Source organism: Pelophylax lessonae (assembly GCF_965119305.1).
Source record: "Pelophylax lessonae genome assembly, chromosome: 7".
Lineage (NCBI taxonomy): Eukaryota > Metazoa > Chordata > Amphibia > Anura > Ranidae > Pelophylax > Pelophylax lessonae.
The window spans coordinates 220,748,973-220,764,767 of NC_138774.1; the positions used below are offsets into that span (position 1 = coordinate 220,748,973).

The window sequence follows — 15,795 nt, forward strand, 5'->3', positions numbered from 1 at the left end:
CTCTCTCCAGCTCCAACACATCCCTCCTGAGGACTGGCGACCAGAACTGGACAGAATACTCCAGATGCGGTCGGACCAGAGTTTTATAAAGTGGAAGGATTATAGTTTTATCTCTGGAATACATCCCTTTCTTTATGCATGATAATATTCTGCTGGCTTTGGCAGCTGCCGCTTGACATTGCATGCTGTTGCCTAATCTATCATCAACCAAGACTCCCAGATCTTTCTCCATTTTTCATTCCCCCAAGGGTTCCCCTCCTAACGTGTATTGTGCTTTTATGTTTTTAGTCCCCAAGTGCAAAACCTTACACTTCTCCACATTAAACCTCATTTGCCATGTCGTTGCCCACTCCGTTATTTTGTCCAGGTCATTCTGTAGGATATCTGCTTCATGCTGTGCAGTTATTGCCCTGGCCAATTTTGTGTCATCTGCAAAAACTGATATCGAACTACTGATCCCTTCCTCAATGCTGTTTATGAATAAATTGAACAAGGTCGGTCCCAGGACTGAGCCCTGGGGCACCCCGCTTACTACCTCAGACCAGTCTGAGTATGCGCTGTTTATTACCATCCTTTGGACATGCCCTTTTAGCCAGTTCCGTATCCAAGAGCAAACCCCGCTGTCGATACCTGCAGACCTTATTTTATAAATTAAGCGCTTGTGGGGAACTGTATCAAACGCCTTAGCGAAATCCAAGTACACCACATCCACTGGTCTGCCCCTATCTAGCTCACAGCTCACCTCCTCGTAGAATGTTAAGAGATTGGTTTGACAAGAACGCCCATTTGTAAACCCGTGCTGATTACTGCTGATGATGTTGTTGTCTTTAGCAAACTCTACGATATAGTCCCTTATCATCCCCTCCAGAAGTTTACATACTATTGATGTCAAACTGACAGGCCTATAATTTCCCGGGATATGCCTCTGGCCCTTTTTGAATATCGGAATCACATTAGCCTTCCTCCAATCCCCTGGTACATCTCCTGTCCTAATACTGTCCGCAAAGATCAGGAACAGTGGTCTAGATATAACCTTACTGAGTTCCTTGAGTACTCTCGGATGTACGCCATCCGGGCCTGGTGATTTGTTTGTGTTAAGTTTATCCAGCCTTTCCCTGATTTCACCCTCTGTTAGCCATAGTGGCAAGTCCTGTGAATTACTACTAACCATACAGTCATGGTCCGTGTACCCCTCCATTTCCTGTGTAAAGACTGACGAGAAAAAAGAATTCAGCACGGTTGCTTTTTCAGTGTCCTCTGTAACCATCCTCCCATCATCGTTAATTATGTGTGCAATATGCTCTGCCCTAGTTTTTTTGCTGTTGATATATTTAAAGAATTTCTTTGGGTTTTATTTACTATTCTCCGCTATTTGTCTCTCAAAGTTGATTTTAGCCATCTTGATTTCTTGTTTACTTTTCTTATTTGCCTCCTTGTATTGCTCGAAAGCCGATACTGTGCCTTCTGATTTATATTTCCTGAAGGCCAATTTTTTTCCCCTAATAAGTTTTTTAACGCTACGGTTTAGCCAGCCAGGTTTGGCTTTGTCTCTTCTAAATTTATTTCCCATAGGAATGCACTGCAAGATGCCTTTGCTTAATATGTTCCTAAAGCATTCCCATTTTTCCTCTGTGGTCAGGGATCCCAGGGTTTGGTCCCAGTTTACCCTTTCCATCAATGAGTACAATTTTGGAAAGTTTGCCCTTCTGAAGTTTAGGGTTCTTATGTTCCCCACTTGCCGTGTTATATTGTTATTTACACTAAATGTGATCATCCTGTGATCGCTAGAGCTCAGGTTATCCTGGACTCCTACCTCCGAGATTATGTCTGGGTCATTAGTGATCAATAGATGTCATAAACCAGAAGCAAACAGGAATTTTGTCACTTCCGGCTTTCAGGTTGTTGTTTAACCACTTCAGCTCCGGGAAGGTTTTACCCCCTTAATGACCAGGACATTTTTGCAATTCGGCACTGCACTGCTTTAACTGACAATTGCGCAGTTGTGCGACGCTGTACCCAAATACAATTGATGTCCTTTTTTCGCCCACAAATAGAGCTTTCTTTTGGTGGTATTTGTTCACCTCTGCGGTTTTTAGATTTTGCGCTATAAACAAAAAAGTGTGACAATTTTGAAAAAAAACCCAATATTTTTTACTTTCTGCTATAAAACATTCCCAATAAAGAAAATGTAAAAAATCAAATTTTTTTTATTAGTCTAGGCCAATTTGTATTCTGCTACATATTTTTGGTAAAAAAAATCCCAAAAAGCGTATATTAATTGGTTTGCACAAAAGTTATAGTGTTTACAAACTACTGGATAGATTTATGGACTTTTTATTTATTTATTTTTTTAATAGTAATGGAGGCGATCAGCGATTTTTATCAGGACCGCGACATTGGGGTGGACAGATCAGACCCCTAAGGGTCCTTTCACACGGGCGGTCCGTATGTCCGTTTTTCATCCCATTTTTTTGCGGATGAAAAACGGATATAATGCATGTCAATGGAATTGCGGATGTCAGAGGATGACCATCCGCTGACATCCGATTTGCGTCCTTTCCGATCAGTATCGTTTTTTTGAACGGAAGAGAACCCTATTTTTCTTCTGTTTAAAAAAACGGAAAGGAAGCAAAAACGGATGTCAGCGGTGTCATCTGCTGACATCCACAATCTCATTGACATACATTATCTCCATTTATCATCCGCAAATGGATGGGATGATAAACGGACATACGGACCGGATGACACAAGTGTCACCCGTGTCTGTAAAAAAAAAAAAGTGCCGGAGCGGATCAAAAAATGGTCCGCCCCGTGTGAAAGGACCCGAACTAACATTTTTGACAATTTTTGGGGACCAGTGACATTAATACAATAATCAGTGCTAAATAATAATATAATAATGTTACTGTATAAATGACACTGGCAGGGAAGGGGTTAACACGGGGTTATCAAGGGGTTAAATTTGTTCCCTATTGTGCTTACTAACTGAGTGGGGGGTGGGTTGGACAGAGAGAGATTGGTGATTCAGCTTAGCTGAATCACATGATCTTAGCTGAATCACATGATCTTTCCCTGCCTCTCTGACAGGAGTGCCATCTGCTTTGTTTACATAGTCAGGTGGCTCTTCTGTCATTCTAGGCGAAGATCGCGGGAGGCCGATCACGCCTGCTCCTCCCGCGGTCTGGCTCCCACTGTGTCTAACCACAGCGGAAGCGCGGCATGCACATAATCACATAGATCCACGTTTGATCAGATATCAGATGCTTTTGAGGGAAGGGTAATGATTGCACCTGTCATTGCCTATATTGTTCATCCCTTGTGATAACAATAAAGTTGAAAAAAAGTAAATAACCAGTGTAAAAAATAAGCGCAGCTGTCCCCCCCCCCCCCCCCGTGCTCACACGCAAATACAACACATACTTAGGTCCCACATGCAAATGTTACCAGTGATCGCACCACACATGTGAGATATCATCGCGAATGCCAGAGTGAGAGCAATAATTCTAGTGCCAGACCTCCTGTAACCTCTTAAGGCTTTTAATCAGTGGCGGCCTGTCCTTTGGGGGCTCAGGGGTGCCGCCCACCCCATCCATGCGTCTGGCCCCCTAATCTACATGCGGGGCGCCGGACGCATGGATTCCAATGGGGTTTATTTTTTTTTGAAGGACGTGAATCTAATAGGCTTCAAAAAAGGGTGGGCTCGGGGCGCAGAGCACTGCGCCCTGAGCCTGCCTAGTTGTGTGAAAAGTGCGTGCCACCACTGCTTTTAATGCATGGCCTATAGATAATTTAATGTATCGTAATTTGCTGCGATTCCACGAGATGGGCAGTTATAAAGCATGACACGTTAGGTATCTATTTACGCGGTGTAACATCATCTTTTATACTTGTGCACTTACATTTTTTTCCTGAAAATTTACATTTGATAAAGGGCTGAGCAAAAACTGTGTGACATAAAAAATTGCATCAACCACCATTTTATTCTCTAGGGCCTTTAATTTTAGAAAATATATACTGTGAGTTCTAAGTAATTTTATAGCAAAGAAGTGCAGGTATTTACATGTATGTGAGAAGTGTCTGAATTTGGGCCGGTTTAGTTGTCTGGCTGTCTATGGCTTCAATACTTTGGTAAGCACTACATGAGAGAAATCCAGCTATTCCCCCTTCCATGCTAAACAGCACAGTTGGAGGAATCCAGTCTCCTGCTCCCGGCTATTGTATTCTGACAGCTGGCACCCATACAGTGACTGCGACTGACTGGCAAACTTTTTCCTCCTAGATCGATTTCTAAATAGAAGTTGGACCTATGTCTTTTTTTTAATCCTTATAAACTATGTAAGTTTGTTGAGTTGAGTGATGTCAGCAGAGCCAACAATGGCTCAGATGTTGGCTGATTCTCAGAAATCACGTATCGCCAGCTTTAGGCCAGCCACAGACAGTTTGAATCTCAGCCAGTTCAGCAGGAACTGGCCGAGATTTGAACCTTATATGGGCAGACTGAATGTACCAAGTTGATTGATCGATTAACTTGGGTGCAGCCAGCTTGCCGGATTTTACTTGCGATTATCACTAAGGGCTGCTATAACCGCTAGCAATTATCACTGTCTTCTCCCCGCTGGGATGGCTTCCCCCGTTGGGAAGACAATGTCTCAGCAGGAGGAATTCCCCTGTCAGCACTATCTGTGTTGATGGAGGAATCGTGTGAATTTGTTTCCTGCAACACGTGGTCTGGCCGCCTTAGCCTCTCCATGGGGTGGTGGGGGTTTAGCTGGAGATAAAGTTATATAGTGCACTTCTTCTGTTGAAGAATACTGCTAGTTGTCCCTTTTACAGTCACCACTGTGGATGAGGTTTGGGTTTGCCACTACCATGGACATTACCACATGTCCCCATAGCACTGTTTGACAATGGCTTATTAGCTCTACAAATGGCCAGAATTGCACAACAAGATTTTCCCACTTATAGTCTTCAATGGGGTTTACCAAAAAGACATAGTTTAGGGGCCAGCAGGCACCATACAAGAGGTCAGAAATTTACAATACAGGGGTCAGCATGGCACAGTACAGAGGTTTAGGAAGGCACACTGTGGGTGGGTCGGGGGGGGGGGGGCACAGTACGGGGATCAGTAGGACACAGTATGGGTGGGTGAGGAGGGCACAGTACAGGGATCAGTAGGGCACAGTGTGGGTGGGTCAGAAGAGCACAGTACAGGGGTCAGTAGGGCAAAGTGTGGGTGGGTCAGGAGGGCACAGTGTGGGTGGGTTAGTAGGGCACAGTGTGGGTCAGTCAGGAGGGCACAGTAGGGGGATCAGTAGGGCACAGTGTCGATTGGTCAGGAGGGCATAGTACAAGGATCAGTAGGGCACAGTGTGGGTGGGTCAGGAGGCACAGCACTGGGATCAGTAGGGCACAGTGTGGATGGGCCAGGAGGGCACAGTGTGGGTGGGTCAAGAAGGCACAGTACGGGGATCAGTATGGCACAGTGTGGATGGGTAAGGAGGGTACAGTACGGAGATCAGCAGGGCACCGTTTGGATGGGTAAGGAGGGCACAGTGTGGGAGGGTCAGTAGGGCACAGTGTGGATGGGTAAGGAGGGCACAGTGGGGGTGGGTCAGTAGGGCACAGTGTGGGTGGGTCAGGAGGGCACAGTATTGTTTGGTCAGGTCGGTCAAATTTATTTACATAATGTTTAACTTTTTTCTAGATTTAGGAAACCCTATTACAAATCTACTGTCCATACTAAGCAGTCAGTAGAAATTTGGGCAGCTGGAGGCAGATGCCTTTCTTATAGGGACTTGTTCACATAGATGTACTTACTATAGCCTACACCTGTGCGAGGACTGCGTTTGCCCGCATGAGATAGCACAGAGCCATCCATTTCAATTGAGACGCAGCGGCTGCACAGACATAACTGCTGCTCCCAATCTGACAGCCACGTGAGAGCGGATACAGAGCACTGTATGCACACTCCCTACATTTGGGGTCATGCACCCCCACTCACACAACTGTCAAATCGGGAGCAGGACCTTGTCCTTGCAGATGGTGCGTCCCATTTGACGTGAATGGGAACCGTCTGCATGGGGATGTACGGAACACCTCTGCTTTGCTATGTGGGCAAACTTGGCCCTCGCACATGTGTATGCTATAGTACACCCGTGTGAACGAGGCCTAACAGTCAAGCTTGATCCTTTTCACCCTAACGGGAAGCCTCACTGACCAATAGGAAGTCTTCGGAGGCAGGAAAACGTAAAGCCAAGTTGTAGTATTTCTGTAAATGTTGAGAATTGTATATAATGGAACCTCAGCTGTCTATATCTAATGACTTCTCTAAACGTAACCTGTTGTAGCATTTTCAATGACATGACCAGCTCGAGTGGCCCACAATTGGGAGAGGTTTACTTTAAATACCGGTAGTTTCTGTAAAAAATTTGCATCCCTCCTCCCAACCCCGTAAAGCCATCTCTCGCAATGAGTGTCAGCTAGATGTAAAACAAAATACTATCGTATGCTGTTGCCTTTAATCATGTAATTGCAGAGTGACATTTAACACTAAGGCTTCGTATTACCTCTCCACCCTAATGAAGAGCAGAGGGTTCGCCATGTCGTACCCCCCCCCCCCCCAGATTGGCCAGCCTACCACGCAAAGAGCACTTTAACTACACCGAAGTTTGGCCAGGCTTCTACATATTACAGCAGCAACACGAACACACACAATTGAAGTATTTGAAAGCCATAAAATATGCATGGCTATCGGTGACAGCCCCATAAAGTCAGGCAATTAGCCGCGTAATCCGAGAGGCTCGGAGCCCATCGGAAGCCAGCCCGCGGTTCTCTATTAGTTAAATGCATTTTGTAGGTCCTCATTCCATCAAATCAACTAACACTTCCTTTAATTGGCTGATAAATTATACAGCCGCCCGCATTATAATTTAATAAGTCGTAAACATTCCATGGGCCCGCTGTAAAGTCTATATCGCGCTCATTAATTCCTTAATTTCAGCTGATGGAAGGGGAGATGGAACGAGCGTGCTTGTACAGTCAGCCTCAGGCTATGAAATAAGGAAAAAGAATCTAGGGGAAGGGGGGGGTCCTTTAAGAATTTTTTTTTTTTTTTTTAACATCTGTGTTGGAAACTCAATCTGTGGGCTGTCAACAGTAGCAGCCCCCCCCCCCCCCCCCATCTCCCCATTCAAAGGGTGACTGACAGATACCTACCCGCTCTTGTCAAACTATCTTTAAACATCAAGACAGCCAGTAAACATAGCCCAATGTATATTAAGTCTTGTTCTACCCCCCCCCCCCCCTTCCTCAGCGCTCATCTAACACTCCGCCTCCGCCGCCCCCCACCCTCTCCTCCACTCTCTGTCCCTATGAATTTTTCATGCCGCCGAGCATAAATATTAATTCTAATAGCTCAGTATTGTCGTTATTATTTCTGTTTTGTGACAAACATGCATAAAATATTCAAGACCCTTTTTATTTCTAAAAAAAAAAAAATTACATTTACACACTTGATTGTTGAAATGATTAGATCTGTCCTGGGGACTTTTTTTTTTTTTTTTTTGGGAATCCTGTAACCACGATTAACAGATGAACCGGGCGCAGTTAAACGGAATAGTTATTTTGTAAAACGCCGTTTAGATGGGTCTGGTTGAAAAAAAAAGCAAAAAAAAAAAAAACCCTGCATTTTTATATTTAGGGTTTTCTTTTTACATAATTTCAGGGCAGATTTCATTTACTTGATTATAATTAATTACACCCTCCCCCACCCCTTCCCTGATATGCTCCTTCACCACTTGGTTGCCATGGGTGATCTGTCAGAAAAAAATGTCTGCTGTAACTGCCTTGTGTGCACAGTGCTTGTGTGCAAAGTCGAAGTTCCTGCAGAGAAATTTGACTTTTATAGTACGTTCACACTCACTTAACAGCAGGAAAAGAGAAATCTAAAGATACGACTCAAAGTAAAAAAAAACACCATTAAGCTGAACTCCAGGTTTGTTTTTTTATTGCATAGCTACATTGGTCCAGCTTGGGACTGCTGGGGAAGTGGAGAATCACTGTAGTAGTCTGTGCTACTACAGTGATAGAAATGTGCCGAGTTGCTGCCCTAATGCACAATGACCACAGGGGGTTGCTCGCTTGGCACTGCTGTCATTCACAGAACACCTTGTATTTTTTTTTTTTTTTTCTTATGAATTCAAGGTGTACTCTGATTAGAGGAGTTTGAAAGGTGAGACAGTGATGTCACAATCTCCACCTTGTCCAATCAAAAAACACCCTGTATTCATCGAAAAAATACAAGCCATTCTTTAGGTGGTGGCATTCCAAGCAGGTGAGCCCCTGTGGTCAGTGGGTAACAGGACAGCAGGTAAAGGTGTTGGACTCCGCGCTAAGGAATATATTATGGATGTGTGAGTAGGCTGCAGCCTCCCAGAAATATAGCCAAAGGCTATATCAAAATGTGAAAGTAAAGGTAAGGGAATGGCGCTGTCTACTAAGAAAATTGGTGTAAATGGTGATATAGACAAGAAAAGTATGTACAATGGATATAAATACACAAAGATAAATGATAAATAGCACTATTAATAAAATACAATGGGCTAAAATATGGTGTGAAATATAAGTGCAAAACAATAAAGTGTTAAAATGAATAAATAGTGGCAAAAATCAATAAATAAGGTGACCAAGTGAATACAAAAAATAAATTTAAGTATCCAAAATTGATAATGCAATAAAAGTGCAGTGTGTTCAAAAAAATGACAAAGTATTGAGCAAATGAATATAATAAAGTGACCAGTGCAAATAAATAATTAGATCAAATTTAAAGTGACTGAGTGTCAGCAAACAACTATAGTTCTTATAGCTAGTGTATCCAAAATAAAAGTGGCTAGGTGGCTAAAAATAGTGGTCCAATAAGGTGACAAAGTGGCGTAATTAGTCCATATAGGTGACAAAATTCTTCATATAGAAATACTGGAGGTGACCCTGTGGTGGGTAGTAAGGTGAGGTCCTCGGTGACCCCTAGGGTAGGTAGCCAACTCACCGGAAATACCCACCCCGCACAGGGGTAAAGAGCGGGTATATTAATAAAGGTAATGATCCCTCTGATGGTCCTGAGATAAGGATATATCGGGAATGCCCTGTAGGGCTCCGGAGTGAGCAGAGGTTCCTATAGGAAAGCCTGGGTCCCGAGAGGGTCCGCTCTTATATGCGGTATATGCTCCAGTGTCAGCCAAACTTAGCAGGACAAGATATGGGCAGGTGGATCATCTAGGGCAATAAAAAGGCCAATAGTGTAATACTGCATAAAAACCTTTATTCATAACCAAGTATATAGATGGGTACTCACATTCATTCAATGTACAACAAGCATTAATCAGATCCTTGGAACGCAATGCGTTCCACGCGAATGCCGGAAGTGATGCGATGGCGCTGTATGCGTTTCGTCATCTGACGTCTTCAGCAGCGTCGGTAGCAGGGACAGCAGGGCCCAGATGATCACAGCTATCACTGTAGTAGTGCCGACTACTACAGTGATTCTCTGCTTCCCCAGTGGTCCCTCAGATATGAGATATGTGTACTTACATTGGTTCCAGTAACTATGAAATAAAAAAATAAAATAAAATGCAAGCCATTCTTTAAGTGGTGGCATTCCAAGCAGGTGAGCCCCTGTGGTCAGAGGACAGGAGTGCAGCAGGGCCCAGATGATCACAGCAATCATTGTAGTAGTGCTGGCTACTACAGTGATTCTCTGCTTACCCATTGGTCCCTCAGATATGAGATATGTGTACTTACATTGGTTTAAGTAACTATGCAATAAAAAAAACAAATTACAAGCCATTCTTTAAGTGTGGCAGTGCCAAGCAGGTGAGCCCCTGTGGTCAATAGGCAGAAGGGCAGCAGGGCCCAGATGATCACAGCTATCACTGTAGTAGTGCCAACTACTACAGTGATTCTCTGCTTCCCCAGTGCTTCCTCAGATATTCGATATTCGTACTTACATTGGTTCAAGTAACTATGCAACTAGGCCCCGTTCACCTGGGGTGATTAGTTACGTGGCCGGTGCAGAGCCATCTTTTACCAGCACCGTGCCAGTGTCCCACTGTTGTCTGTTGGGATATGCAGCTGCATGAGCACAACCGCAGTGTCCCAATATGACATGCGGGTGTGTGCGGGTCCCCGAACACACATAGGGAGAGTTCAGGGACCTGTATATCATATTGGCACACAGCAACTGTGTCCATGCAGCCGCATGTTCCAATAGACAACAGTGGGATGCCGGTACGGTGATACATGCACCACCTGTGCATTCCTGGGACAGTAAAGTCGGACCTGCACAAGGCATGCAGCTAATCGCTCCGTGTGAACAGGGCCTTATGATCTACCTGGAATTTGGCTTTAGAGCGCAAATCAACAGGTTCACCAAAAAGCCCATTATATGTTTGTGTTCTTTTATGGAGTAATATCTGCAATGATAGTGATCAGGTAACATAGCTATGTTACAGGGGGGCTCGGGAAGGGGGGCTGATGTGTTAATGCTGGTGACATATATGGCATCTTTAATTTTACCCATACTTCAACTTTAACTGCTGACCTCCTCTGATTCATATACCCACCTTTCCTTCGCTGCACTACCTCTCCATCTGGGGTGAAGAGAGAGTAACAGGATAGTCAGGCAACTAGCATTTTCAGAAGGAGGTTGGCTAGGACCAACTCCATATTTCTCACATAGAAGTTTTCCTTTAAAACTGGTGCGGGGCTGCCTTGAGACTAGATTGATTGATCGATCGATCTATCTATGAACAGTGTCTGCCTCAGATTAAAGCTGCCCATACATTAGTTGGATCTTTTCATTTAACCAGCAGGTTGAACAAAAAAAAAAAATGACCCTATTCCACCTGCCACACATTTGATGTGTGAGGGGATCCTCCCCACTGTGTCTTTGTATTCTGACAGTGGGGAGACTTCCCCGCCGTCAGAGTACACTGATCAGTAGTACAGTCTATAGCCTGCAGCACTGATCGAGCGGCAAAAATCCAATAGGGTGGTTAAACAGAAATTGATTGACTTCTGTTCAACCACAGTGCCCATACATGGATCTAAATTCTGTCAGTCCCTGCTGAGCCAGCCAAATTTCAATCCATGCATGGGCAGCTTAAAGTGGAACTTCACCCTAAAGAGAACATTTTTCTTTATGCACCCCCCCCCCCCTCCTCTACTTTCTTTGGCACTTTTTTTTTGGAGGGGTGGGGGGATCAAAACCAGGTAAACAATAGTACTGGCACCAAGGGAGTTAGGACCAACTGGTTCTGCTGAAAGGACACAATCTCTGTATGCTATATGTAGGGTCCATAAAAATGTCCATTAGAGAATGTCCATACTTTACAAAGTCCATATGCAACTCGCTTGGGAGGCAGCTCTGCGTGCAAGCAAGAAGTGGCTTGAGGACCGATGAAAAGAGAGCACAGGCGCCAACCTAAGTGCAGAATATAGGGCTTCATTGATAAAAACACATGTATTAGTACTCACAAACAATGTAAGCATCAGAGGCAAATGAGCATGGTGAGCGCTGTTAATATTCATCCCTGTCCATGGAGTAGAAGATCAGGATGGCCTCTTGCGGTCATGACTTCTAGGGACACTGCCGGTGGTGGTTGGCACATCCTCTGGCCATGGAACACACAAGTGCCTCCTCCTGACGTCACTACCCAGAAGTGATGGGATTCCATAGGCGGCACGATTGCGGAGTATGCGCTTCTTCTTCAGGCCTATGATGATCCCTAGAAGCCACGACCGCAAGAGGCCATCCTGATCTTCCACTCCATGGACAGTGGTGAATATTAACAGCGCCCACCATGTTCATTTGCCTCTGATGCTTACATTGTTTGTGAGTACCAATACATGTGTTTTTATTAATAAAGCCCTGTATGCTGCACTTAGGTTGGCGCCTGTGCTCTCTTCTCAGCGGTCCTCAAGCCCCTCCTTGCTTACACGCAGAGCTGCCTCCCAAGCGAGTTGCATATGGACTTTGTAAAGTATGGACATTCTCTAATGGACATTTTTATAGACCCTACATATAGCATATAGAGATTGTGTCCTTTTCAACTGTCTTTCCCAATCCCACTTCTTGTTGAATCACCAGAAGTTCTGCTCCCTCCCTCCCTGCCTGCAGCCTTCTGGAACACGTCACAGGTCCCAGAAGGCTGTGGTAATATTTACAAAGCACATCTTACAAAGAAATCCATAGCTTAGCCCCTAGCTACATCACTAGCCTCGTCTCAAAATACCAACCTAATTGCTCTCTTCCTTCCTCTCAAAACCTCCTGCTCTCTAGCTCCCTCGTCACCTCCTCCCATGCTCGCCTCCAGGACTTTTCCAGAGCCTCTCCAATCCTATGGAACTCCTTACCCTTATCTGTCCGATAATCTCCTACTCTATTAGCTTTTAGGCTATTTCTGAAAACCCTCCTTTTCAGAGAAGCCTATCCTACCAACCCCTAACAAATATACCTCCATTTTCTCAATCAACCCATTCACCACGGTTATTGCCTTTTGTTTCACTTGACCCTCCCTTCTAGATTGTAAGCTCTAAGGAGCAGGGCTCTCTAGTTCCTCCTGTTTTGAACTGTATTGTAACTGTATTGTCTTCCCTCACATTGTAAAGCGCTGTGCAAACTGTTGGCCCTATATAAATCCTGTATAATAATAATAAAAAAAAAAGCACAGTCCAGGTTGTGCATGCGCAGTGGGCAGCCAGCTGTAGAGCTGCAAGGAATCACAACCGGCTACCCACAGTACACATGCTGGCGCCGGTGACCAGTGAAGGACCAGTTTGTGTGAGGACAGCATTGGACCCCTAAACAGGTGTCCCTTTTTTTTTTTTTTTAAGTCAGCAGCTACAGGATTTGTAGCTGCTGACTTTTCTTTTTATTTTTCAAACTTTAAGTAACTGTCTTCCTATCACTCTGTGTTCTTCCCTGGTTTTGTCTGTCTGTGTATTTTATTCAGTAGGAGATTCCCCTATCAATAAAATGGTGCAAAGAGCAGTGATGATGTTCAAAATACAATAACCCAAAGCAGTCAATCAGAAAATCAGAAAATGTCTTTCAAACCTTCCATTATACTATTCTACAATGTGATTGGTTGCGGTGTTCTTAGCACTATATCCTTGAACAGTTGTACTGTATGTGTGCTCTGTCCCGGGTCCTGGAATTCTTAGCAGAAGGTGATTGAGCTGTGTGCTTGCCTCTTGGGTTGGAGCATTCTCTTACATATCATTCTCATCAGGCTCATCCTCTGTCTCCTTCCTTCCTTCCAGCATATAGATCTCACTGTACTAATCACATCCCTTCATGTGTCTCCCGGCAGGGTTTTCTTCCTGGATATCCCAGACGATGTTGCTGTGGAGCGTCTGTCTTTGCGTATGACAGATCCGGTCTCTGGAGAGAGGTTGGTTGACAGTTATTGTTTTGAGATGGTCTCATCACATCGATCCGCACAACAACATTTGCACTGATTACAATGCGTTTGTACAAGACCTGACATAAGCAGCGTCTGGCCGACAAGCCGTGGATTAACGTTCCCGCCAATGGCCGCTTCCACAATTTTACCCATTAAATCACAACAGTTTTCTTTGCCAGGGGGAAAAGAAATATTTAAATTTCCCTGTATTTATTGCAGAGCTACAGTCAAGAATAGATTTTTAGAGCTAGAATAAACCAGTAAAAGAGTTGTTAGGAGAGATCTGCATGAGACCCTATTACTGTTTACTTAGGGTACAGCTTTTTGGCTTGTGGGGGGAGAATAAGGTTTATTCTGTATTTACCAAAAGGGTCAGTTATCTGCTATTGTATCTTATTGTCAGATCTAATCCATCTTCACTGAATAGTAGGTTGGCCTGTTTGTTTTATGTCAGCCCTGACCCAAGGAGACTGAGCCAGCTTGTTAGATGTGATATGCTATAGAGCAGGGGTGCCAAACTCAATTTCATTGCGGGCCCTATCAGCATTATGGTTGCCCCCCAAAGGGCCGGTTATATCTGTAAGATTAGATATCCAGAGCACACCCCATGCCCCCTTACGTGAGATCTCAAGAGCACCCCACCATCATAAGTCAAAAGTCACCCACCTTTCCTTACATCACAGTGCACCCCCTTACATTGTGCTACTGCCAGGAAAAAGATGTGGTTGGATATGGGAAGAAAAAAGTGCAAGTCTGGAGGAGGGCTGGAGTCAGTTTACAGAGTCTGATGAATGCTGAGACCAGGGGAGGCAGAGACAAGGTGGTGTTGTGGCTGCACAGAGAAGTGCAGGATCTGTAGGAGGAGTTCTGCACTCCTCTCTGTTGTGGATTGCTGAGAAGGGGGGGGTAAAGACGAGCCTTTCTGCAGCAGCACAGGATCTGGCAAAGGAGTTCTGTCCTCTCTGCTGCCAACTAACAAGACAAGGTGGGGGCAGAGACGGGGGGGGGGGGGGGGGTGCCGCAGCTGCAGGAGAGGTGCGAGGGCCACATGAAATGGCCTGGGGGCCGCATTTGGCCCGCTGGCTTTGTGTTTGACGCCTGCGCTATAGAGGGTTTAGATCTGTATTATAAAAGTGGCAGAGGGTATAAAATTGAACTAAATGGACAATTAGAGTGTGGAAATGTGACTTGTTCCCTGTGAAATATTTCTATGTTTTCATGACTTGGATGATATCTTTCCTTGAGTCCCAGTTCACATGTGCGATAACAGACATCACAAGTGATTCGCAGCCCACTGCTCTGAAAATCACATGCGACATCTGTGCAATGCAAATTCAGCCATATAGATTGTATGGCTGAACGAATGCAACGCATTCGGAAACTCGCACAGCCATTAGGCGCGGGAGATACACCACAGGTGTTATCTTTTTCCACAATTCGCACAGGACCCTTTTATGGGTCCGCACCAGAATCGGATCCCATGGGTGTTCGCACCTATGCGATCCGATTCATGTCTGAATTGACAGTTTGCACTGCAATATGCAAACTACTTTGGGGGTGTCTTTAAAGCGGAGTTCCAACCAAAAGTGGAACTTCCGCTTTAGGTATTCTAACCCCCTGACATGCCACATTTGGCATGTCATTTTTTTTGGGGGGGAGCGGGTACCTAGTTTTGACAGGTACCTGCTCCCACTTCTGCTCAGCGCCCTGAGCGGAAGTTCTCCTCTCCCCCTCCCTCCCTGCAATCTTCTGAGACATGTCAGAGGTCCCAGAAGATTGCCGGCCAATCAAGACGCGCAGCGCGACTCGCGCATGCGCAGTGGGTACCCGGCTGTGAAGCCGCAAACTGTCACAGTCGGGTGCCCACAGCAGTGATGCCGGCGCCGAGGGAGAGGATCGAGGCTTCGGGCGGCCGCATCGCTGGACCGTTGGACAGGTGAGTGAAATGGCGGGAACTCCGCTTTAACTTTGTATTGACACCCCCAGCGATTCACATATGGCAGTGTGAACTGCCTGCGAGTTAAATGCGATGCAGGAACCCGCAGTGGATTTGCAGGGTTCCCGCATCACATATATGTGAACCGGTACTGAAAGGGGTTGTAAACTTCAGACATGAAATATGAACAAAGCATACCCCTCTAGCGTACTTGTCTCAATTAAGAATACTAAGGGGGAGATTTACTAAAACTGGTGCAGCTGTGCATAGTAACCAATCGGCTTCCAGGTTGCATTGTCAAAGGTTGTCGAAGCTTAATTGATTAAGCTGAGTTAGAAGCTGATTGGCTACCACCCACAGCTACACCAGATTCCGGGTGCTCCAGTGCCTCTGCTATCA

At 45.1% G+C, this 15,795-nt stretch overlaps 2 protein-coding genes across 2 annotated transcripts in view; one reads left to right on the forward strand and one right to left on the reverse strand.

The window, feature by feature from the left end:
* SPACA9 (sperm acrosome associated 9) overlaps positions 1-15,795 on the reverse strand; it is a gene marked incomplete at its 3' end in the record, with an annotated part of 375,668 nt that overhangs the window by 350,572 nt on the left and 9,301 nt on the right. The gene's annotated exons all lie outside the window — the stretch shown is intronic.
* The window catches only part of AK8 (adenylate kinase 8), a gene marked incomplete at its 5' end in the record, with an annotated part of 296,745 nt that overhangs the window by 276,511 nt on the left and 4,439 nt on the right, over positions 1-15,795 (forward strand). The window contains one exon of the mRNA XM_082262784.1: positions 13,368-13,448. Coding sequence (XP_082118910.1) covers positions 13,368-13,448 — 81 coding nt within the window. The remainder of the gene's footprint in view (positions 1-13,367; positions 13,449-15,795) is intronic.